The sequence below is a fragment of the Onychomys torridus genome, chromosome 2 (genome assembly GCF_903995425.1).
Source record: "Onychomys torridus chromosome 2, mOncTor1.1, whole genome shotgun sequence".
Lineage (NCBI taxonomy): Eukaryota > Metazoa > Chordata > Mammalia > Rodentia > Cricetidae > Onychomys > Onychomys torridus.
In genome coordinates this window covers 141,818,654-141,844,124 of record NC_050444.1, presented here as the reverse complement: position 1 = coordinate 141,844,124, position 25,471 = coordinate 141,818,654, and the positions used below count along the sequence as shown (strand labels likewise).

The following is a 25,471-nucleotide window of genomic DNA, read 5'->3' as shown; positions in this document are numbered from 1 at the left end:
AAGAAAATACCAGATATCGACAAAGACCTGAAATAAAGCAAGATATTCTAAGATACTATGATAAACAGCTAGGGTCTGCTTGAGACTGTATGGGATTGAAAGATTTCCTGGGGAGGAGATATTTAAAGTGAATTTAACGTTTCAAAACCCACAGATCATTTAAATGAGTGTGTGAAATTGGGGAGGGAGGGAGGGAGGGAGGAGAGAGATAGAGGAGAGAGAGAGAGAGAGAGACAGAGAGAGAGAGAGCATGCTTTGAAGAATGAGGACTTTAAGAAGGAATAGAGACAGGTCCTGCTAGCACATCTGGGGAAGGATGAAGGCAGGTTGTAGCTGGGCTGTGGGGAGGATGGAGAGACAGTGAAGTCGGAGGGGTAGTCTAGGCAAGGTAGAACCTTGCTGTGGGATGAGACATGAAGCCAAGATTCAACCTGATTGACAAAGAGAACATGTGCCTTGCTTCCTGGAGAATGGATTCTGGGTAGAATCGGGTCACTGAGCCGCCCAAAGACACTGAAGGCACAGAACGGGCAAAAGCGGTTTATCCTTGGAGACAGGCTGATGTGGGAAGCGGGAGGGAAGGGAAGGAGGGGCTTTTACAGCAGGAAGGAGAGGAGAAGTCCAAAGTGAAAAGAAACCATGAAAACCAGAGAAAGAACGGGCAAACCAAAGGAGACTCAAGCGCACAATGGAATATAAGGCTGAACAGAAATGCAATTCCGACTCTGGTGAACCCAGAAAACGTTATTCTACACACAAAAGAGCATGTGTATGAACCGCTTACACGAGATTCCCTGAGGAATCAGACTCAGAGGGACAGAGGATGGTCACCACAGGTGGAGGCTGTCATTTAATGGCTATATCGTTTCAGCTGGGGGTGGATGGGAGGGTGGGCAATGACGGACAGGGTTGTTATCCAGTGTCCTTAATGCCATCAGATTGTATATGTAGGGGAAAAATGGCAAATTTCGTGTAATGCATATTTCACCACACTAAAAAAAGACATCTACTTTGGATGTGTTCATTTTAAGATTCCTTTTAATATACATGGAGCTTGGAGGGCTAAAATTTTAACTGAGAGCTGCTGGCATACAGACAATATTGAGAACTGATCTGTGAGGTCACCTGGCAATGAGGGAAGATGGAAAAAGGGAGGATTCAGGGCCCTTTTGAATCTAAGTGAAAAGGCTGGGCAGGTGCTGAGCAGTGGAGAAGAGATGCCCAGGAATGGCCATGGTATCAGACACATGATTTCCTGGTAGCCAAGAGGAGGCTGTCTTAGTTAGGGTTATTCTTGCTATGAGGAAATGCCTTGACCAAAAAGCAAGATGGGAAGAAAGGGGTTTATTTTACTTAAATTTCCATATTGCTGTTCATTATTGAAGGAAGTCAGGACAGGACCTCAAACAGGGCCGGAACCTGGAGGCAGGAGCTGATGCAGAGGTCATGGAGGGGTGCTGCTTACCAGTTTGTTTTTCATGTCTTGCTCAGCCTGCTTTATTAAAGACCCCAGGATCACCAGCCCAGGGATGGCACCACCCACCATGGGCTGGGCCCTCTCCCACGAATCACTAATTAAGAAAATGCCCTACAGGCTTGCCTACAGCCTGATCTTATGGAAGCATTTTCTCAAATGAGGTTTCCTTCTTTCTGAAGACACTAGCTTATTCCAAATATGTTGCCAGAAAACCAAATCACATGAGGATGGAGGAGTGATAGTGGATTTGGCTACCTGGGGTCACTTGAAGCCTTAGTGAGGTCTGCTTTAGTGACAATGTTGGGTACAAGTAAGAAAGAGAACGGTTTCCGTAACCGAGTGGGATGGAGAAGCAGGGAATTTCGTGGGTTTCTTTTGTTTGTTTGTTTGTTCTTTTGGAGCTGAGGATCGAACCCAGAGCCTTGTGCTTGCTAGGCAAGCACTCTACCACTGAGCTAAATCCCCAACCCCATGGGTATCTTTTTGGTTTCAGGTTTTAGGTGGGAGATACTAGAACATGCCTGTATGCTGTTAGGTGTATTTAGAGTGGTCAAGAGATAAGGAACTAAAGGATGCAAGAAAAGCAAAGGTTGTCTCTAGCAGGGATGTCTGGAGAAGATGAGACCTGGACACAGGGAGAGGCTGGTTTGGGATAGGAGCAGGACACCAACTGTGGGGACACAGAGTACGGCAGAGGTCACCTCACCAAGCATTTTATCTGCTCACCCACATTTCCTGGCTTCCTCAGAGCTAGTATGGACCACGTGGTAATTTCCAACCAACGAAAAAGGAGCCAGGAGAAAAGTGTGTTATATTTGGGTTAGGATAGTGAAAAGCCTGTGCTGGATTCTCACCTCCTTCTCCCTGCCAAGTCGCTGGAGAAGGTCACATATTACAGATAGTGTAGCCACCAGATTGGGGGGGGGGGGGGGCTCTTGAGCCTGGGTACCCACTGGCATGATTCTGGATTATAGACACTTCATCAAGAAAGTAATATTCCTTAGTGGTATTACATGACTGAGTTTTAGTGTTGGTGGCTTTTTCCTCTTAAAATGTGTTTCATCTGCATATATGGCTGTGCAACAGGAGTGGACCTGTTATCTATGAAGGGCAGAAGGCAGCATTGGATTCCCTGGGACTAGAGATACAAACGGTTGCGAGCCATCATGTGGGTGCTGAGAATTGAACGTGGGTCCTCTGGAAGAGTGCCCTGGCTTGATGGTTTTAAGATTAGGGGGGAGTCAAGAGATGAGGCTGGCATGGGAGGCAAGGGCTACTTAGATCCAAATGGATCTTATGTGCCTTATCAAGGCCTTGGATTCTGTCTGGTAGACAACAGAGAATGATTGAGAGCCATTGCCTGGGGCTCAGAATGTCAGAGCTGCATTTTAATTAAGCCATTCTGATGGCAGTGGGGGGAATGAATTAGAGAGAGCCAAGATGCTGGGAGATCAGGGGAAAGGCTGTTAAAACCCACAGAGTAGAGAAGACGATGGGCCAAACTGAGAGAGTGGCTGCAAGAGTAAGAAGACATATTGTAGGAAGTATGCATGGAGCACTCAGCCCTTAATTGAATGTGGCTGTGGGATGAGGATGGGGTGGGACAAGTCCCAGGGTTTGAGATAACAGGGTAGTGCCAAAAACTAATGCAGGAAACAACTCTGGCTCTATGCAGTCAATGATGAGCAGAGGTGGGACAAACTTGGGTAGAGGCAATGGTGGCATATGGCTGGGGCCACGCCCATCAAGTTATTGGCTCTACAGTCTGACACTCAGTGGTGAGGTGGGCTAGGGACCCAGCTTTGGGTTTCAAAACAAATATATTGTGTCTGAAGCCTTGATAGCAGGTAAGCTCAGCTGTAGAAGATGTGTTCCTTGAACAGGGCAATAAGGCAGAAATGGAACCTTAAGGCAACCCAAGGAGAGATGATTAGAAGGAAAGCTTAGACAGGTCCAAGGAGGACCCAGGAAAAAAGGAAGTGGGGATATAGTTCCAAGGTAGAACACTTGCTTAGCATTTGCAAGGCCCTGGATTCAAATCCCAGTAATGCAACCCAAAATCAGAAAAAGGAGCCTGGACGTAGAGAAAGGAGAAAATAGCCAATATAAAATACCCAATGTTAAGTGTTACAGATCATCTTCCAGGATGGCATCTGAAATGTCTTTTGGAGGTCAGCAGTGGGTTTTGTTGAAGGGATGGGTGTCCCCTGATGATGATCTCTGAGTGAAGAGGCTCAGGGAAGGCTGAGGTTTGAAGGGGGAAGTAGATGAGGGAATGACAGAAACCAAAGGCTAGGAACACAGTGTGGACCCCTCTTCAAGAAGCTTGGTTAAGCTAGGTGTGGTAGCTCATGCCTTTAATGCCAGCACTTAAGAGCTTTGTGAACCAGAAGCCAGCATAGCCTACAGAGCCAGTTCCAGGACAGCCAGGCCTATGCAGTGAGACTCTTCCTTAAAATACAGAAGCTTGGGTGGCAAAGGACCTGGACACCAGAAGTCACATCACATCTTCCATGAGGTCTCCCTCCTTGGACCAGCTTCACTCCCTCCCTTCCCAAATGACCCAGGCTGTGGAGTTGAATCATTCCAATGGATTATCAACTGCCAGTTTTCTATGTGAATCCTGCTGCCTCCATGGATCTGTGAGCATCACACCCTAGGCACTGGCTGGAGAGAAGCTGAGATTAAACGAAGTCTAGGTTCAGAGAGAGAGCCAAGGATGTCCTAGGAGCCTGGAAAGAGACTGCAGGAGCCACAGAGGGCAGAACTCCAGTGGAATATGGGCTAGACTAAGCCAAGGATGAGTGCAGTGCACATTTGTAGCCAAACAAGGAAATGGAGACGTTGGGCTTTTCGAATGAATCAACACTGTTCCAGAAGACAGGCCTTGCCAGAATGTGCCTCCCCACCAAGAAGGGCCTAGAACAATTCCTTCCATCTGTCTGATCTGTGCCGCCAGGCACCTGGCAGCTCCTTGGGAGAGGTCGAGGACAGCATCTTGTTGTCTGTGCCCTTCACAGCCCTGGCACAGGCCTCCTAGCAGATGAAATACTTAGTACAAACCTGTTGCATGCCGTCAGAGCCATGGGGGGCAGGCCAGCTGCCCAACTCCGACTTCCCACACACAGAACTGTGAGCCCCAAGCTTCAGCAGGGCCCCTGAGTCTGCGGCAGACAACACAGCCTTGAGCCCTCTCCTCTCAGTTCAGCCTTTTGTTCTCCTTCTGAAAGCATGTTCTCACCTGCAGAAGGGAGGAGAGGAAGTCACGCTGCTCTTCGCTGCTCTTCAGCAGGGAGCGTGGGAGTCAAGGCCTTGGCCCCGCAGACCCGTGCATGCCAGTGGCCTGCTAAGGCACTAATCCTTTCCTATGGCTCGGCTATGGAGCTTGTAATGTTATTTCCAACTCCAAGAGATGCATGAGATGAGATTTTAAAAGGCTAGTTATTTATGGCCTGGCGCCTGATGGATACAACAGATGCAATTTCATGGGCTCCATCAGAAGTGAACAGTTTCTTGGTGTGGCTTAAAGCAGTACATGGAACAGGGAAGGAGTGGCAGTGGGAGCATCTCACAGCTGGGGACAGCAGCAGGCTCCTAGTCTTGGCTTCCCTTGGGCTGCTTGCTCACCAGATCCCCTGGGTCAGGCTCAGCATCCCCAGCCCTGTACCATTCTCACCGCTTTCTGGACATCTCTGCCAGAATGGGACCTTGATCTTGCCTAGCTTCTGATGTTCAAGGAGGAGAAAAACCTCAGAAGACACATTCCAGGCCTTGCATGAAGTTCTAAGGCAGTTATGGCATGTGATGGTTTCACGGGCTCCGTCCCCTATCGGGAAGGTCTCAGCTTCCACCTCCCCTACAGTGATGTCACCCTTGACCCTTTTCTCCCATTCAGTCTCCCATTCTGCTCATTACTCTTAGGAGATTTCGAGGGTGCCTGCTGTTCACTCTGTGATTGTTTTGGGATCGTACGTTCTACAGAAGCACAGGCCTCCATTGTCTTCTCCACCACCATGCTCCCAGGGCTAGGCCTAACGACACACAAGGCGCAGGCCTAAGAACTATGTGAAGATAGATAAAGCTGTGATGAAGAGAGATTGGTGATAAAGATGAGGGTGGCCCATGGCAGTGAGGATAAAAATAAAGAGGAGCTGTTGACTCCTCAGGGAAATCTGACACCAAATTTGGCTGACATGACTGCTGAGCTCACTGACCACCCTTGCGGGTCTTATCCCAGAGTTCTGTTATTCAGGGCTATGAACAGCAGGCAGCCTTATTTCCACCCTTGCTGAAGATTTGGCTTCCTTACACCATCTGTTTTACTCTAGACCGCCCAGCAGGTACTACCTACCTCCTCCACCTTAGCCCCGCCTCCTCCCTTGTACTCTGGTTAGTATGCGGGCCTCCACAGTCATTCACTCAGAGACACTGAAGCCTCCCAGCTCCTCTCCTCCATTCATCACCCTTCCTTTGAGCCTTCAGGTCTCATGTGGCCAGGCTAGCCTCAAATTCACTCTATGTCCGAGGATGACCTTGAACTTCATGATCCTCCTATATCTACCCGCTGAGTTCTGGGGTTATAGGTGTGCACACCCAGTTTATTTGAGACTGAGGATTGAGCCCGGGGCTTCCGACATGCTAGGCAAGTACTCTACTCTTAAGCTTTCACCTCAGCTCTGTATCTGATGTTTTTAATGCCCTCCCTTCCCTACCTCTGGGCTGCAGCAGCACTCCAGGCAGGTCCCTCTTCAGCCCCAGTGCCTGCGAGCAAGTTTTACAGCGGTCTTCTGGGCCGTCAGGTTTGACCCCATTGAAATTCAGAGTATTCTTGCTCCTGTGCCTAAGACTTTCAGTAGCTTTCCAGAACTTTGGGACCTCTCTGGGAACACAGGACTTGCAAGGTTCTCCTGAGCCCACACTCTTCTCCTGTTCATTTAGAGCCTGAGGTACTAGCCTTTTCCTGCCCCAGTCCTTGCGCCTGGCTTACATTGCCTCCAACACCGGGGATCCTTCCTTCCTGTTCCAAGCTATTGGCAAAATTTTATTCATTCTTTGGCTAAATGTAAAAACCATCCCTGGGGATACATCGCTCAGTCTCAGATGCGATGTCACTACTGTGTCATGAAGTCTGATGACTTTTTTGAAGGACAGACAGTCTTAATGTTCAACTTTCTATCCCCTAGGGTTAACATCCTTGGACTGACTCATCCCTACTCTACTCCCAGCAAGAGGTCTGCCGTCATGTGACCTGGCTCTGGCCAATGAGGACATCTCTGACTTCAGAGTGCTGAGGGGTGGACATGTGATTGAGGGTAGTTGTGGTACCGCCTTTGCAGGTACCATCTATGTGGCAGGGGTCACATAGACACCTCCCAAAACATTGTAGCCTATCACCATTCTTGGTTGCTCTCTTGGACATCTCCCAAATTTGATGGTAAGACCCAATTACTGAAGACACCAGATGTTTGACTCAGAAGAGTTTAAGCTAGTACCGACCAGGAAGCTTCATTCTTACTGGCTTAGCTTTCACGATGCTAGAAGGTGCTATGCATGCTACTGGACAATGAAAGATAATTACCAGTCCTACCCAGCTGTTAACCCTGCACGCTATAGTAATGACTGGCCTGTCAAAATAAATGCCCACTGGCAACAGAGGCACCAATGTTATGGGAGTAACCAAACACTTTCTGGTTGGAGTTAAGACCCACTCTGCAAATAGAAAACTTATTCCTGGCACCATTAGTACAGGCCCTAGGGAAGAACCTACCACTATTATTCTGCTAAATGGACATGACATTAAACTGACTCCTAAAGACATATTGTTATAACCAGAGATCAGTGCATCTCTCAACTCTCATCAGAGAAGCTGCTTGCAGTAGATGATGATTGACACAGAGACCCACAGCTGGTCAATAATAGACCACGGAGTGCTCAGCCCTAAAGGGAACATCAGTATCACATCCCCTGGCCCCCAGCTCAAGAGTCACTACAGAAGATGGGAGCCAGAGGCTGTGGTTGACTACAGTAAAAGAATGTTTGCTGGACACAGCAGGGGAGTTGTGCATATGAACTGATAGTGACTGTGACGGCATGGACAAGTCCTGCATGGGATCAAGCCAGACAAAACCCTGGCAGTGGAGTGGGCAGTAGGTCAGGAAGTCCCGCACCTAGCTGAGGAGTCACTGGCAACTGATAGCTTCTGGGAGAGGGGACGTCCTTTTCCTTTAGCAATGTGGACCTTGGGAGGGTGCACTTGCTGCGATAGGTGCCCCTACACTCATGCATATACTGGCCACACTAAATGGACTTCATGTATTAAAGAGAGAAAAAAAAGAAGAGGACACATGAAATTGGGAGGGGATGGAGATGGAGGGGATAGAAGAGGAACTGGAGGGAGGCATGGGGGTAGTCTGGATCCAAACATATTAAATGCATGTATGAAATTTGCAATCCATAAAATAAACAATAAGAAGAATGAAAGGCACTATGTCCTCTTCCTACTAGGACAGCTAACACAGGTGGGTGGCAGGGACCTGACGGGAGGCATTTTTGCCTCCTCATGGGGAAAGCCCGCCTGAGGATGAAATGAATCCACAAGAGAGTGAAGCAGTGGGAGGAGAGATGGCATGGCTTGTTCGCCTTGATCCAGCAGTAACTGAAGCCAGATCCTGGATTGTTCAGTGACAGAAGTCAGCACATTTACTTCTTAGCTTAAGTCCGTTGGAAATGGGGTTTCAGTTCTTGAACTGAAAGAGCCTCAGCCATTGCATTTCTCTTTTTAGCCTCTGGGAGAACCTCTTTTATACGTCTTAGAAAAATTCCTAGTATGGTATTGTGAACCACTGAGTAATATTCTCCTCCTCGTGCTAGCTGTGAGCCCCAGGGTCCAGTACAGTGCTCAGCTATTAGAAAAATGTTTGTGGACTGAATAAATAACCCCCCAGGCTCCGGGCCTGTGTCTTTGTGTCCTCAGTATCTAGGAAAGCCTGGTTCACAGAAGGGTCTTAATAAATGGTTATAGAAAATAAACAGGAGGAGTAACAAAGCATACAAACAATCGAAAGCAACTGTTGGCTGTGAATGAACAAATAAGCAAATAGGTATTATAAGCAGACCCCCACAGGCATGCATCATGCGCCTTCTGACTCCAGCTGCTTCTAATGGTCCCTCAATGAAACACCTAGTCAAAAGTCACTGAGATCAAATGGCTGTAGTGTGTTTAAATTTTGTGTGTTGAATGCCCAATAATTAAAACGAGGTCTTTCAAAGGGAGAGAGAATGTTGCCCCCAAACATTGAAACGGCTGCTTTTAAAGGAGACTAGAATGTTTGTGTCCCTAACAACACAAACAAAAGCGAGCCAAGGAAGGGGGAATAATGTTAGGGAACTCCGAGGGCAAGAATGGAGTCTGTGAAGCTCTGGGTCCCTAGAGATGTCACATCTTGTCCCTTGTCCCTCAGAGATTGGATCTGGAGTGGTCTCCAGACCAGAAGTACTGCACCAGGGAGGAACCTGGCAGCAGTGCACATGTTCAAGCCTCTGTGCATGTTCTATATAGCATGAACCCCATTTTCAAAAGTGAAAACTGAGGCTCAAGGGGGGTCATTTACTATCTGAGATTATAAAGCTACCTAAGGCCAAGTGGATCTGACTCCCAGGCTTGTCTTCCCCTCTCCTAGATGGCCTGATGGAACTTGAGGTCTTAACCCTAGAAGAGCTGCATTGGGATGATGGGCCACAAGACAGAGGAGGAGGGGAGAGGGGCGAGTCTAGTGGTTCCTCCTCGGCTTTCCCTGCGATGATCACCCCATTGGTGGAGAGGCTGTCTCTGTAGGCAGCTGTCTCTGTAGGCAGCTGGCAGTAATTTCTCATCTTGACCTGACCCAAAGTCCTCCAGAGACCCAGGTCTCACATAGTAACAGAGTTTCTTACATCCCCAAACCCAGCCTTTTGACGATATCATGGTCTCTTAAAAATAGCAACACTGAGAACGTTTTCATTTAATGTGATGGGAAGGTGTGGGGTCCACTGAGGGTCAGAGGTCATGCCCACCCACTTGGTAAGAGCAGAACATGCAGAGAGAGCCCCCCCCATCAGCCAAAGAAAATCTGGTGTGTGTGTGTGTGTGTGTGTGTGTGTGTGTGGTGTGTGTGTGTGTATTATGTATACACACCCGTGAAAGGAGTTGGGTGCTGGCTCAGTGGCACATACGTGGCAGTGATGTGCAGAGGTATGCCTGGGTACCATGGCAGCAAATGCATGTCCAGGGTAGGGAAGACTGTGTTGGCATTATTTAAGCACAGCTTTTGCTCATGGTCAGCCTCCTGCACCCATACAATGAATGAAGAGCGAGAGGATCTAAGGCCTAGGACTCTCTAAATATGGTGGGACCTCCCAGTTCAGGGCCCACAGTAGTTAACAGCTTTCTCCATAGCAGGCACTTGGGGATTTCTAGAAGGCCAGTGTAAACCAGAAAGACCAAGTCCACCAAGATGCCACATGCTGATGGGCTCTGGGGATGGGCTACCCTGCTGTTTCTCTGCAGTCCCCCCCCCCCCCCCCCCTGCAACTTTCACTGCATCACTTCGGGGCCACCTAGTAATTATTACCTGCCGCACTCTTGGTCGCTGATTTCCTCTGTTTTATGGACTCCTGCACTGAGAGGTGGCAGGCTCACTTCTGAAATAGCCTTACTTGGCGAAACAGAAGATTGCAGACTATATTCCTGCACTAGTCCAGAGTATCCCAATGAGAGGAGCCCCTGAGGAAAACGCCAAAGACTGGAAACTGACTTGGGCGTATTGTATGCCCCCTCTCCTCTGAATCCACAGCAACCTACTTCTGGGGAAGAGGGTGGCAGGTATACTCTTGCAAAGAACTCTCATCTCTCCCACAGGTAAACAGATGCCCAGTCATTCACACCTGTTTCTTTGAACAGGCTCCAGAGTTCAAGAGCACAGTCTGGAATCTCCTCTCCGCTCATAAACCCAAACCAGCAGCGGAGCTTTTGGCAAGCATCTGGGAAGTCCTGAAGGAGAGGGGCAGGGGAAAAGGAGGTTTCTTCTTCCCACACTCCCATCTCAAGCCCCAAGCTTATTTTACCTGTGATCGCCAGGCTCTTATGAACTAGAACAACAAATGCATCCTGCCTGGCACTTATAACACCAGCCCTCTCGGTAATTCATATTCAATCTTATGGCCAAGAGTTGGGAACAACCTCTCCAGCAATCTCCTTGGTGGAATGCCTTCCCCACTGGGTGACTTAAAGGAACAGACTGACTCTTTGAGCTCTGTTTCGGGCCACGAGTTCGGGTGATGTGCAGACTCACAGCTGGGGGCAGAAGCCATAGGAGATCATTTGGTCCACAGAGGGACAACTGAGTCAAAGATGCCTGGGGTTGGAAGAGGGGGGGCAGGTAAGGACCCCATCCTTACATCTGTATAAAGGCTGGAACAACAGACCTAGTAAGCAAACCATGGCACACTCTTAGTAGGGAGAGAAAGACATTGTAGCGGGCTAGCTATCAGCCATGGGAAACCATCCTAGAAAGCATGCTAGAGCTGGCTAAGAAGACAGGTTTTAAGTGAGGTTAACCTGGGCTACAACCCTAGCACTATGTGACATCAAGCAAGCAGCAGAACCCCTCTGCTCCTTATTTTTCTCTTCTATAAAGGGAGGGAAATTATGCAACTTACTTTATAGCGACCTTATGAACATGTAATGAAATTATAGCTATAAGGGACTTAGAACTGGCCTGGCACCTACGGGTAAAAACGCTCAATAATTGCCACTTTCATCATATTCTATTTTGGAGAACTCTGTAATGATGCAAGACAAATTCTTATGATTCCATGCTAAGTTAAAAATACATGAGTAGAGAGATCCAGATACCATTTTATAATATTAAAATGTATAAATAGCCAGCGAAGGGGGGAGAGGGCCAAAGGGGCACACATCATGGTGTTAATCAGTGCCCCTCACTTCTCTCTGTCTTTTCATATTTTCCCCAAGAAGCACAAAGATTCCATTTGCTGTGAGAAGAATGAGTATTTTACAAATGAGGCTGGGGCTCCATGGTCTGCAGGCTGGGCAGCTCAGGGAAACTTCAGGTCTTTGCCCCCATACTGCTCAGAGGGACATTTATAGAATCCATACAACCTGCAAGGTGGACATCTTTGCCCAACAGAGAGCACTCTCCTCACAGGACTGTACCTGGCTTAGGAATGGTTTTCACCACCACAAGAACCGGCATGCAGGAAACATACAATCACAGCCTTCCATTCCTCCTTTCCCTGCCTGACCACCACCCCAATAACTACCCTATCTGTGTCCTGAAACATTTTCCTCTCTTAGTTCTCAAGCCCCTAGTTCCTGCTTCTTCTGGAATATTCAGCAACAAACACCCTTCTGCCCCTTGTCCCATGCCCTGAGCCATCTCTGCCACAAAATCCACAAAGATGCCCATCCCAGCCTGCCCTACATCTGGAAATTTTTCTGCTGGATCCTGATGTGCCACAAATATACCCCCAGACAGCCTCATCCTGATAACAGAATCACAGTGTGACTCTAAAGCCTTGCATGTATATATCACACAACTGAACACAGTAAGGCTGGTCACACAACAGCAGTCAGACAGTTCCCTAAGCCCTCCTCAGCCTGCCTGGGCCCATACTATCAGTCTGGGCTTGGTGTCTTGGATGCCAAGGCCCTAGCCTCTCATGCCCTCCCTCCTCCCTGGCCTGCCAACATCTGGGAGCATCTGGGATATTCACGAAGAAGAGTAGCCTGCTGCCACCGCTGGCAAGAGGAAGGTGAGCCCCTTCATTACTTCCCCTACACGCACTGCCCACATCTCCAGGCCCCAGCAGTGCTTGGAAAAGCAACGGCCCCTGAAGGTGCCTGTGTCATCCAGAAATGCAACAAGAGTCCACACAGTGCTACCAGGGCTCATGTCATGAGACCAAAACATTTTTAGCTTTAATTCAGGTTTCTTAACCAAGTTCCATCCTTAAACTCTTTAGCAAGGGCACACTTTGAATCAGACATGAAAATCCCTGTAAAAAATGCAGCTCCGCTTCAAAATCATGCAGTGATTTCTCATTATGATGAGATGCAAAGACTCTAGGGTTCAAAACAAGCTGGCGGGGGCAGGGAGAGGATGCAAAGGACACCTTGGGTAGTCCGGTCCTCCCCAGCTGCAGAGGCCACAAGGGAAGGAGGGGGACTGACAGGGAACTCACCAGAGAGAGGAGCCTTCGGTCCCTGTGACCTCCAGGAAGTCATAGCCGTCCTCTAGCTGGAAGTCAATAAAGACCAGGGCGATGGTATCCCCAAGCTCAGCCAGGATGGTCCATGTGCAGTCAGCATTGTTATGATACTCAGCGGGAAAGTGGGGGCTGGAGATGATGCCACTCTGGCCCCGCAGGGTCCCACCACAGGCATCATCCGCTGTGGGGAGAGATAAAAGGTTCCTGTGAGTGGTAGGACTTCTGGGCCCTGGTTTCACCCATTGGGGCAGAAAAGACCCTGGCATATGGTTGTGTGAGCAACTGTCACAGGTCTGGTCTCCTGAGAGGACAGCTCACTCTCTAAGGACATAAATAAACAGCGGAACATGTTACTTAAATGAGTCGACTTGGGAACGAGAAATAGAAGCGGCCTCATTAGATCTGAGTTTTGTAGGATAAATAGGAGCTCACTAGATAGAGTGGGTGCGGAAGAGTGGTTCTTGGGGGAGGGAACCAAAGGGCTTCACCTGGATGGTGCCAGGGCTAGGGACATCTGAAGGAAGGGACATTCATCCCAACCTGGAGAGAGGAATGGAGAAGGAAGGACGTGAGGAGGAGGAGGCAGTGGGTGTGGAGAAGCAAGTGGGTCAGGGTGGACAACGAACATGGGGTGCATGAGGTAGGAGTCAGAGTGGGAGGGAGCGGAGGTCAACCAGCCCATCCGCCAAGTCTTGCGGAAGGCTTTGGGCTCCGCTTGGCAGAGAGCTGCAGCATGAGGAAGGGTCTCAGTATGGACACCCTGGTGCTCAGCAAGGTACCTGGCGCTGTGGATCCTGGGTAGAGGAGGGCAGAGGGGGGAGGGGAGAGGAAGAAAGTGAGTGAGTTAGGGGGAAGGGCTCAGGTGGGAAGGGAGCCTGGCCAGAGTACCGTAAAGGTTGCCCTGTTGTTGGGAGCTGCAAGGTCTGCAAAGTCTGAGCCTAGGCCTGGTCTCCAGCTGTCTGGCCAGGGTGTGTGTGTTGGGGGGAAGGGGGATAGGAGGATGCTGGCCTGGGGCGGAGGGCTTCAGAGCCCCATGTCAACTTCCCCTGTACACTGTGTTCCCACTCAGCTCACCAAACTTGCCTCCGTGCATCTTGTCCTAGACCTGCAGGGGTCTGCAGGAGTGGGCCTGCTCCTGTCTGGGGACTTACTTGATGTCTCCCACATCCACAGCACACACCTGGAGGTCACAGGTGCTCCAGTCACCTCAGCCATGGCTCTCCCCCGGCCCCCATCTAAGCCCGATCTCCCATCCTCTCTCATAAGGACAGGGCTGGTTGGACACAGCAGTATCAGTCTGACTCTATGCTCTCACTCAGTAAAAACCATCCCTAACCCACTGTCACTCAGGATCAGGGAGAGCTCCCACGCGCCCCCAGCTTCCCCTGCTTCCTGCTCCCCCCCCCACCCCGCCCTGCACAAGCCCCCTCTTGGATCCTTTAACCAAAGTCCACATATCTCTCTTTCTGGAAGCTTCTCTCTCTGGTTGAGCCTGTCCAGCTTCCTCCTAAGCTTCTAGGCCCTTGTCTAAGCGTCACTTCCTCAGGATCTTTCCAGAAACACCCCAACCCCCATCACACACGCCATATGCTTTCCTATAATTACTTCCACCCTTTTTCTGTCAATTACATTGTTGCTTACTTCATATCTAGACTGGCTGCTCTGTGCCCAGCACTGAGCACATTTCTTGGCATGAGACAGGCATTCACCGAGTATCTGGTGAACAAGAGACTAAGCAGGAAGGCTACGTTACACTGTCAAGGCCACACAGGAAGTGGCTATGGCAAGTTCTAGCTGAGTCTCTATACCAGGACGCCAGTCCCCTCTACACTAAAGATCTTCCCTGTTTGACAGTGGTTTGTTAGGCCATTGGAAGACTTTCAAATGTCCAAGAATTAGCCAGGAACTCCAGGACCATGCCGAAAGCAGGAACCAGGTCTTGAGTCCTTAGACCAGAGGCACCCATGTGCTCAGAGGGAATTTGTCATTCTTCCGTCCTGAGCTCCTCTGACCCACTGGCTCTGGAACCGTCCTGTTTTGATTGAAGGTGCTGTAAAAGCTGTTTGGAGATTTCCTCACACTTTAAACAAGACGTCGTATTTCATAGTTACAACTTTGGAGTTGTAAAATACGACCTTCAGCGGATGCCCAAGCCCTAAAATATTCATCTATGCTTTCTCCTTTGGCAGGGGCCTCCTGCCCCGCCATCAAGTCATGTGTTCCGGGTGCAGGTGCGCCATGCTGATATTTGCCTTGCCAAGCTTATGACTTTATTTATGATTGGCTTTAGCTCCTCCTGAAGTCTCTCCAATTAACTATAATTTCAGAAAGCCATCCCTCTGTCCCCTCTGCCCCCTGTAAGCTCTTCAGTGACTCAGTGAAGGAAGGAATGAGAAGAACAAGCCTCTCCTTTGAGCACCCTGGGATGTCTGGGAGCTACAGGGTCCTGGCCTAAGGGTCACGCACGGCTTTAAGGATCTTTCGAGAATCAGACTTTCCCTGTCATATGCTTCCAAAGCACCAAATATCTCCATAACTAATTACACCAATTCTTTCCACCCCCCCTCCCCCGCCTCAGGGTCCCTGGCCTCAGAGGGGTGAAAATGGTACAGACCCCGGAGAGATCTCCTTCCCCTGAAACTCCAGACCCCGAGAGATCTCCTTCCCCTGAAACTCCAGACCCCGAGAGATCTCCTTCCCCTGAAACTCCAGACCCCGGAGAGATCTCCTTCCCTTGAAACTCCAGACCCCGGAGAGATCTCCTTCCCCTGAAACTCCGGACCCTGGAGAGATCTCCTTCCCCTGAAACTCCAGACCCCGGAGAGATCTCCTTCCCTTGAAACTCCAGACCCCGGAGAGATCTCCTTCCCCTGAAACTCCGGACCCCGGAGAGATCTCCTTCCCCTGAGACTCCAGACCCCGGAGAGATCTCCTTCCCCTGAAACTTCGGACCCCGGAGAGATCTCCTTCCCCTGAGACTCCAGACCCCGGAGAGATCTCCTTCCCCTGAAACTCCAGACCCCGGAGAGATCTCCTTCTCCTGAAACTCTAGACCCCGGAGAGATCTCCTTCCCCTGAAACTCCAGACCCCGGAGAGATCTCCTTCCCTTGAAACTCCGGACCCCGGAGAGATCTCCTTCCCCTGAAACTCCAGACCCCGGAGAGATCTCCTTCCCTTGAAACTCCGGACCCCGGAGAGATCTCCTTCCCTTGAAACTCCAGACCCCGGAGAGATCTCCTTCCCTTGAAACTCCAGACCCCGGAGAGATCTCCTTCCCCTGAAACTCTGGACCCTGGAGAGATCTCCTTCCCCTGAAACTCCGGACCCTGGAGAGATCTCCTTCCCCTGAAACTCCAGACCCCGGAGAGATCTCCTTCCCCTGAAACTCCAGACCCCGGAGAGATCTCCTTCTCCTGAAACTCCGGAGTGAAAATGGCACAGACCCCAGAGAGATCTCCTTCTCCTGAAACTCCGGAGTGAAAACAGAAGCAGCAAGGCTTAGACTCCCTCCATGTACAGCCCTGAGGCAGGCACACAGGGAGAGTCAATAACCCAAAACCTCTGTGGCTTGAAACACACACACACACACACACACACACACACACACACACACACACACACCACACTTCCCAACAATGCACTTAGAAACCTGGAAATGCCCCCCCATCCCTGCACTGAGATGCATGTACACCCTTTCCTCACAAAGTAGTCAGCCATTCTTACCTGTCGCTCCCTAGAAACCCTTAGTAATGTTGCAGTCAACCACCTCCCGGAGCTTACCCTGAAAGGAGGGGCAGGCTGATGATCTGGTCTGAGCCGGCTTTAGGTGTATGTGCAGTAAGGCAACCTGTGTCTTCAGAATGGATTTCTAGGGAAAAACCCTATTTACCATCCTATGCATAAGTGGGCACATGCATGATTAAAGCTGGATGCTTTAATCTGTTGGAAAAGGTATGCATAGTGAACTAAGGCTTACATAATCCTAATCTGTCATTCAAAACAAAAGACCACTTAATCCATGCCCCTAGAAATAATTCCTCTTCCTCCTGGACCCACAAATGGAAGCTTTCAGGTAATAACCAGAGGCTCATGGGAATAGTGCCATTAGCCAGATTCTTTCCAAAGACAGTGTCCCTTCATCTGGGCCTCATGAGGGGAGAGTGACATTCAGCAGCTCTTTCTGGTTAGTGTAGTTTCATAAGTATTCTTCAAAAGGCTCGTGTTGGACTCTTGGCGCCAACAAGGAGAGCCAGTCATCAAGAGGTGATGGGATTCTAAGGGCCCTGTCTTCTTCCATGGATTGACCCACTAATGGCTTCATAATTGGATAGAAACTTCTGGACGTGGGGCATAGTTGGAGGAAATGGGCTGCTGGGAGTGTGTCTTTTGAGGCCATTCTTGCCCTGAGAACCCATCTTCGTGTCTCCTGGATGTCTGCAGTGAGTGAACAGCCCCCTCCACACAATCCCACCACCACGATGTTCTGCCTCCTCTTGAGCCCAAAGCAAGGGAGTCAGCTGACCTTAGCCTTGAGTTTCTGAAACTACAAGCCAAGACTGGCCCTTCCACCTATTTAGGATTTTCTCTGGTGGATTTGACAAAACGATGAGAACCTGATCAGTGCAGGCTGCATTAGGGAGCTCTTCTTTGTGAGTGTCCTTCATGGGACAGGCTGTGCACTAAGAACCCTCAAGCCACATAAGAGTTCAGCTGTGTCACCCTGTGATGGCTAGTGTCAGCTGTCACCTTGACAGAAACTAGAACCACCTGGGAGATGGGGCCTCTGGGCATAGGTGGGGGGCTTCTTTTGACTAAGTTCACTGATGTGTGAAGACTCCGCCTACTGTGGGCGGCACTATTCCCGGCTAGGATCCTGGCTGTGTAAGAAGAGACAGGGAATTCAGCGGCAGCAGCCATCTCTCCTTTCCTAACAGTGGATGCAATGTGGCCAGCTGCTTGGAGCATCTGCAACCTGGACTTGCATCCTGCTATGACTGACTATATCCTTGAACTACAGGCCAGAAGAAACACTTTCTCCAGTAGGTTGTTTTTATCTGAGTACCCTGTCACAGCCACTGATGAGAAACTCAGGCAATCTCCATGTTATAGATGAGGAAATGGAGGCTGAGTTTAAAACAGCCCCAGAGCCACAGCTACCTATGCCAGAGCCAGAATTTGAACCCAGGACTCCTTGGCTTCAGAGTTGCCCCAGTCCACACCTGTTTCTCTGCCTCACAAGCCTCAGTGAACAATGTCTGATCCTGCTGCACTCACAAGCCTCAGTGAACAATGTCTGATCCTGCTGCACTCAGGCAGACATGTTAGGCTGCCCGGCACTCCCCTCCCCAACATGGGGAGGGCCCAGCTCTCAAGCCCTGGACTAGCAAGGGGAAGGCACTTCATAGTCAATGTGTTACTGTGATTATGAGTTTCCTACTGAGGTCACTAGATGGCCAACATCCTTGTCCACAGTTGGAGGTGGTGGGAGGGGGGCAGTGGTAGTCAAGACAACAGGTATCAGGAACACAGCCTTGGGCTGTCCCAGTGTCACTACCTCTTCCTATCCCATAAACGGAACCACCCACCTTGCTTCCGGGCCTTGGCCCCTTCCCTTCATTCCCAACAGGGACTGGCAACATCTTGGGCTCTTTAGGCTTCTGTAAGGATTAAATTAGACAAATCAGGGCCAGCATGTCAATCAGTGCTGGCCAGCAGTGTCTGCGGCAGAGAGTCACAGTAGTAGCTGGAACAAAGCCCTCTGCCGGAAGCATCTATAAGCAGAACCTCAGTCCATTTTGAACTCAGTCGTGTCATTATTCCCAATGACTGCTGGGAAAATGGACACAGGGAAACTGAGTGACTGGCCCCAAGCCTCTTAGCACATTGATACAAGTGTAGACCTGGATCAGGGGATTGGACTTCAGACCCCATGCCATGACTTGTCCTACTCTAGGAGGTTGTCTGTAAGAGCTGCACCTGCATGGCTCAGGCTCAGTTACTACCAGTCCATACTGCAATTTACTTTAGCTGCAAACTGATGAATTTGATTGACAGTCACAGCAGGCCCCATGTATGGTACCCGGATCCTCTACTGTCTGCACTGCTGCACAGGACATCTGACTCCTGCCAGCAAGTCCTTACTGCATAGTTGTGGCTAGCTCAGGACTCCTTTGGCTGGAGAAATAACATCCCCACATCCCTGGCTCACAAGCACCCTCAAATTTTACCCTGAGGAAATTAGTTCTTGAGATTCTGGAGGGCACAGGCCCCTGACCCTGTCCTAGTCAAACTTAACTTGCCCATCATCATCCCTATCTGGCCAACACTTCAGAAAGAGCTTTCTGGTCAATCTCAGACCTTGGCTTATTAGCAAGGCCTATGAGCTACACTCCAAACTGAGGCCCAGACCCTGTATGTTCCACCATTCACTTCTACTAAGGCCACCCTGGGTCTAGTTTTATCAGCCCCACCAACCTGTCTGAAGTAGCTACCTCCTAATTGTCTCCCCTATGTCTCCTGCCCCAATACAGCACCTCTCCTTTTTGTGTCCAGAGGGAATATGCTTGCATGTGTATGAGTCTCTGTGTGTGGGTTCTTTAAGAGGCCAGAGGTCAAAGCTGAGATCTTCCTCAACATTATTTATTTAGTTTTATTTTTTGAGACAGGGTCTTTCAGTGAACCTGGAGCTCATTGATTTGTCTAAAGCAGTTCATAGCAAGCCCCAGGGATCCCTCTGTCTCTGCCTTCTCAGCTCTGGGATTATAGTTGTGAACTGCCTGGCCCAGCTTTTACAGGAGTGCTGGGATCAAACTGGAATCCTCATGCTTCTACAAGACACAGTTTATCCACCAAGACATCTCCCTGCCTATTCCAGGGACCTTTCTTTAAAAGTAAGTTGAGGGGCGGCAGAGATGGCTCAATCCTCTGCTCTTCCAGAGGACCCAGGTTCATTTTCCAGAACCCACGTGGCAGCTCACAACTGTCTAGGGGATCTGGCACCCTCACACAAACATACATGTGGGCCAAACACCAATGTACATAAAATATAAATAGATACATTATTTTTTAAAAATAATCAAGCTGCCTCCTTAATTTTGACCTTAACCCCACCTTCTCACCCTGTTTCACACAAGGCTATCCTCCCCACTCACCCCTCACTCCCATTTTGCACAGATGCCTATTTTCTGTTCCTTTAACAGGTCCTGTTCTTTTCTAAGTCAATCTCTATTCTTGCTGGAATGTTCTTGCCCAGTCTGTACTCAATAGGCTCTTTCTCGTCATTCAGGACTCAGTTTACCTGTCTCCTCCTAAGAGACCTCTCCGGAAGCACACCTAGAAAGGTAAGCTTCATCCATCTAAAGGAGCCTTCCTCACTGCCCTCCCGATTCTCATCCGTATCTGCATTTATTTGATGTCTGACCACTCCCTGTCTTTTTGACTTCCGGGATACAAACTCCATGAACTCATTGGATTTGAGCTTGCTTCAGTCATCACTGTAGCTTTCTGAATCTAGACCAATACCTGGCACAATACGTGGTTAATTAATGATGCCTAGATGGCACACAATAGGCAGTTGATGAATGGTGTCTAGTTGGTACACCGTATGTAGACACGTTAATGGAACGTTGTCAAATCACTGAGGAAATGAGTGAAGATTAGCAATTAGCTCTGTAAGGCTATTGCGACTAGACCAACTTTGGTGCTCAGAGAGGTTTAGCATTCTAGTGACCACACAGCTCTAGCTGCTGTTGCTAGGACGTGTCTGATTCCAAATACTACCCCATTTTACAGTCTGCAGTCACTGACACCGCCCCTGCCCAGGGCCCAGAAACGCTGAGCAAAGCTTGGAACCTGCTGTCCAAACAGCTGACTGAATGCCTGTCCTGTGGGGTTCTAGTGGCAGCTAGCAGTGTTTGTCCCGACTCCCCAAGGCCAAGTCCATCTTGCTCCAGCCAGTTTCTCCCAGACGCCTGCATCTTGTCCCACTGCTCATGTGAAATCCCCTCTTCTTCCGAAAACTTTCTTTGATCCTGCTCCGATGCTCCTCCGAGTCAGAGGCCGGCTGCTGTAACACACAAGGTCTTCCTTGCTATGGATCAAAGAGTTTCCACCATGCGTGTGTCTCTTAGGGACATCTGTCTTTGTGAATGCGCCCAGAGTGGCACATCAAGGGACATCACAGGCCTTGCCTTCTGCTCTCCGCTAGCTGAACAGAACCCAGATGGGCCTGAATCCTCAGAAGGAGGGGTCCTTGAGAGTCAGCTTCAGGACTGCTGTGCCTGGAACCCCAGTTTCTCCAAGCTCACCTCGGCTTGTGCTCTGATTTGCACCCTGACCCCGACCCTCGTTTCAGTGGTACTCTGGATAAAGCAGGGTTTCCGAGTCCGCTTAGGGAGCTTTGGTCCCATGTCCCACAGAAAGCTCCCTCTTTGGTTGCGTGCTTGCTGGCCATGAATGCTGAACAAGGCCTAGACAGGCTGCTGCTCATTCAGCAAATACTTGCAGCCAGCTTTCCTTTGGGGAGGCTAATAATCTACTCATGATACCAGCCTTGGAGAGACCTGTATGGGAGGCTCCTTCTGGAGCATAAACCCAGTCATGTTGCTACAGCTGTAGCACATGATGTGGTTTGGGCAACCAGTGAGCATTTTTGCTCCAGGGCAGTTGACCTCCTGAGAACGGCCTAAAGAATTGCTTTCAGGTGGGCACTTACTGAGGCTGCATCAGTAAAGTCAGAGCTCTTGGGGCATTGACTAGGGAGGCACAGGATTCTGAAAGGAGGAAGCGAAGGCATCTCAGCCCCACGGGCGGTTGGGAGCCTCTGTCCTAAGCTCTGCTTCTGTGAGCAGATGGAGACATTTTCCCTGTGGCTCATATGGGAGCTCTTTCAGAGGAGACTGAACAGCAGAGGACAAGTTGGTCTGGGGTCCTTTCTAGAAAGGTCTTGTGCTCCATGTTAAAGACACAAAAGTTGTCAAAGTTCATGAAGAAGAGCTCCTGGGGTGATGCTGAACAATGAGAGACTTGGTCAGACCTGTGCCTTCCATGGCTGTAGAGAATGGATGGGATGGCATGTAGGTAGGGTCTGGTAGGTGCCAGTCTGCAAAGGAACGCCTACAGCTATGAGGGCTCAGTCTGCAGCAGAACAAGGAGGTAGGGGCAGGACTTATGGGTGGCTCAGCTTAGCCACCAAGGATAGTGAGGCTTCACAAACCTACAGCCATAGGCCAAAAGAGAAGGTTTGGGAAAAACAGAGTTTGGATGATCCAAGCGTGATGCACATCCAAGGAGCGCTGTAGTAGTGTTCTTTCCACCTGGGCCAGAACTCTGAACAGGCTGTCATAGCAAAGACAAGAGACCCTGAGAGATATGGGGAGCTCCAGGATGAAAGTCAGGGAGAAGAGGAGAATCGTGATCAAGTGTGGAGCTGCAGGGAGATGGAAGAGACTAGGAGAGAGGACTCTCCTCGCCACACTCACATACTCCAGGACATGCTGGCACTGGATGGTGGTGACCTAGTCAGACCTGGCTCATGTCCCTTACCTCTGCTACTGGGGTTTGCAAAAAGACAGTTTAGCAGCCAGCCCCAGTTTCTGTGTGTGTGTGTGTGTGTGTGTGTGTGTGTATGAGTGAGAGAGAGAGAGAGAGAGAGAGAGAGAGAGAGAGAGAGAGAGAGAGAGAGAGGTTCTCTTTGGTTAGGAAAAGGCCACTCTATGCCTTAGAGGGGAGGGGAGTGTTGGAGAATGCAAAATCAGGAGGGAGCCAGGCTTTTGTGCTTACAAAGTGGACGGAAGTCCTGAACCAGGGCCAAGTGCAGGGAGCCTTCAGGCGGAAGGGTCTGGAGAAAGGAGAGAAGGTCGGAGTCTTGTGCCTTTTAGGGGAAGCTGACATCTGCAAGGCAGAGCAGAGAGAAGTACCAGGGAGGCCAGGCCACAAGCATGAGGACCAGCAACATGTCTCTGGTAACTCATCTGCTGTGAAAAGATGTAAGTCCCCAGCACTGTGACATCCTACACTGTGACACCCTGCAGTGAATGATGTGTTCCCACAAGTGCCTCTGGGTTTCTGTTCACTGAGCTTTACAGGGTTTGGCTTTATGGAGGTGGGAGGGTCCAGAAAAGTGTTCTAAGTTCCCAACCTACTTGCCAGAGTAGAACCAGTGCTGGGGGTTAGGTGAGAAGGAAGTTGAGGAAAATCCAGAAAGTATAGGCAGAGGAGTTCTGCCGAACAGGACAAATATGGGCTCTGTAGATGAGACTTGGATTACATTTGTATTTAGTTTCTGTCTTAGACCAAAGGGTGTGTGTGATGTCTGTAGTGCTTAAGAAAGGACTGTGTTTCCTGGATTACAACTGAGACATGAAATTTCATTTACTCCTCCATTTCCTGTCCTAGTACCAGGTCACAATTCTAGCATGTCCCTCAGGATATGAGTATGTTAAGGGTGACATCCCCGGGACCAAGTTTGGGTAGAGGTGGTACAAAAATCAATGGGTAGATTACGGGATCAGGCCGTACTGGGCCACACACCTGAGTGAGGGACCCAATGTCAGACCCAAGCAACTTGGTCTTTCTTGTTAACCTCCTAAAAAGAGGCAGAACCTGGGCTAGATGTGGGGCCTAAGAAGATGGAGGTGACAGCTCCATGGGCTTTGTCAGGAAAGGCAACACCACTGAGGCCAGTTCTCTTGGAGGAATATACAAGCATGAGACAGCGACAGCTTGGGTTGACTGGTGGCTTGTCTGTTGGAAGATGGACTCCAGCGGGCGAAGGTGCTGGGATCAATTGATGATGTCTTGTCGTGTGAGTGGGGAGAAGGGAAGTATGTATGCCAGGTAATTTTCATCCCTGCTGCTGAGAATAAACATGAAAATGGAGGGAGGCAAGAGCAGTTTGGCCCCAGGGCTAGTCTTTCGAGAGGAAAGATTCGTCAGAGCGGAAATTCAGACTTGAAGCAGAAGAGCTACCTGCAGATATTTCTTAACTGCCAATGGATCTCCTACACAAGCATCTGCGGGTTCTCATTCTACGGGATTTGAAGTTGTGGGTTTAGGAAGAAAAGCGTGATCCGGAGTGCAAAAGGACATAGGAAAGCCAGGAGACCTAAGGGCCAGAACAATTCCCTTTTGATTGGGGCAACATGGTGTGGGGACAGTGTGCAGGGCTAGCCAGCAGTGAAGAAGGTGGGGGATCAGGATGGGTTGCTAGCCTGGCAGCAATTTCAGGAGCTAGGCTTGGGATGGTGGGAGGGGAAGGTCCAGGCTGCTGTGGGTGAAGCCACCCCTGGGTAGGTAGTCCTAGGTGGTATAAGAAAGCAAGCAGCCTGAGTAAGCCATAGAGAGAAAGCCAGTAAGCAGCATTCCTCCATGGCCCCTACTCGGTGGGTGCCTTGTGTTTCAACCTTGGCTTCCTCTGGTGTTAAACTGTAAACTGTAAGCCAAATAAACCCCCTCTTCTCCAAATTGCTTCTGGTCGTGGTGTTTTATCGTAGCAATAGAAAGTAAGCTAGATGTTCTTCTGAGGAACTAAAAATCACCTACAGGCATAATAATACCAACCCATGTGCACACTTAAAGATAGGAACAGACCTAGTACACAATGGAAGACAATGAGAAGGTGTGACAGTTGATTTTGATTGATACCTTGACAAGCCTTGGAATGACCTAGGGACACACCTCCTCTGGACATGTCTATGAGGCAGTCACAGAGATGTTTAATCTAGCAGGGAAACTCATCCTGAGTGTGAGCAGCAACATCCCATGGCTTGGGGTCCCAGACTGAATAAAAAGGGAAATCACCAGCATTCATCTCTCTCTGGATTCTGACTGCAGACACAATGCGCTGCCTCATGCTCCTGTAACCGTGACTTCTCCGCCGTGATAGACTGTATCCTCCCAGACTGGCATTCAAAATAAGCCTTGCTTATGTGAGTTGTTTTTGTCATGTATTTGTCATAGCACACTATGACATAGGTAATGCACATACACCATGATGGAAAGGTGATGCACACACATACTATGGTTGAAATTATTTGTTTCATACCCCCTCTTTTCTTTTTCTGTATTTTCCAAGTTCTTAAAAAAAGATCATGTATGACTTCTTATCAAGTAGGAATGACTGATATTTTTTTGGCTTTGATGAGTGGGCAGGAACAATAAAGAACAGCAGGGTGACCTTGGCTTGCCAGGGACTGAGTGAAGCTTTCAGAACTGAAAGCGGGATATCCTAGGTAAATGGGCTAGCTGGTCACCCAAGTTGTGAAAACTGGTGGGCTTGGAGGGTAGTGAGAGGGTAGAAGGAGGGAATTTTAAAATTGGGAGACCAGTTGAATTGATAGGTAAAAAAGAGCACCAGCACAAGGCCAGTAGGGATCTTCTGGGCATGCTCCGTGGATGAGTGTTTAACAGCGATGGTGTCTAACAAGATGGAAGCAGACACCTCCTCTGAGATAGGGCCAGTGGGCCGGGCACAGGATTATAATGAATTTCTTAATATGGGCAGCATCCTGGGGAGAGTAGATCCCAGGACTAGGAAGTCAGGTGGGGCTCAGGAGCCTGGGGGAGTGCCTGGGGACCCAGGGACCTTTGGTGTTCCTGGGTTTGAGACTCCCACAAAAGAGAAACCACGCCTCACTGGGGAGGGTGCAACTCTGCCATAGACAGATCCCACCAGAAGTTCGGGTCTCCCCTCCCAGCCTCCACAAGCTTGCACAGGCCTCTGTAGT

At 49.6% G+C, this 25,471-nt stretch overlaps 1 protein-coding gene across 3 annotated transcripts in view; it reads right to left on the bottom strand.

Moving 5' to 3' along the window:
* Positions 1-25,471, bottom strand: part of Csmd2 (CUB and Sushi multiple domains 2) — a 572,883-nt gene that overhangs the window by 334,192 nt on the left and 213,220 nt on the right. For all 3 annotated transcript variants that reach the window (XM_036179375.1, XM_036179376.1, XM_036179377.1), the window contains exon 5: positions 12,719-12,926. In XM_036179375.1, coding sequence (XP_036035268.1) covers positions 12,719-12,926 — 208 coding nt within the window. The remainder of the gene's footprint in view (positions 1-12,718; positions 12,927-25,471) is intronic.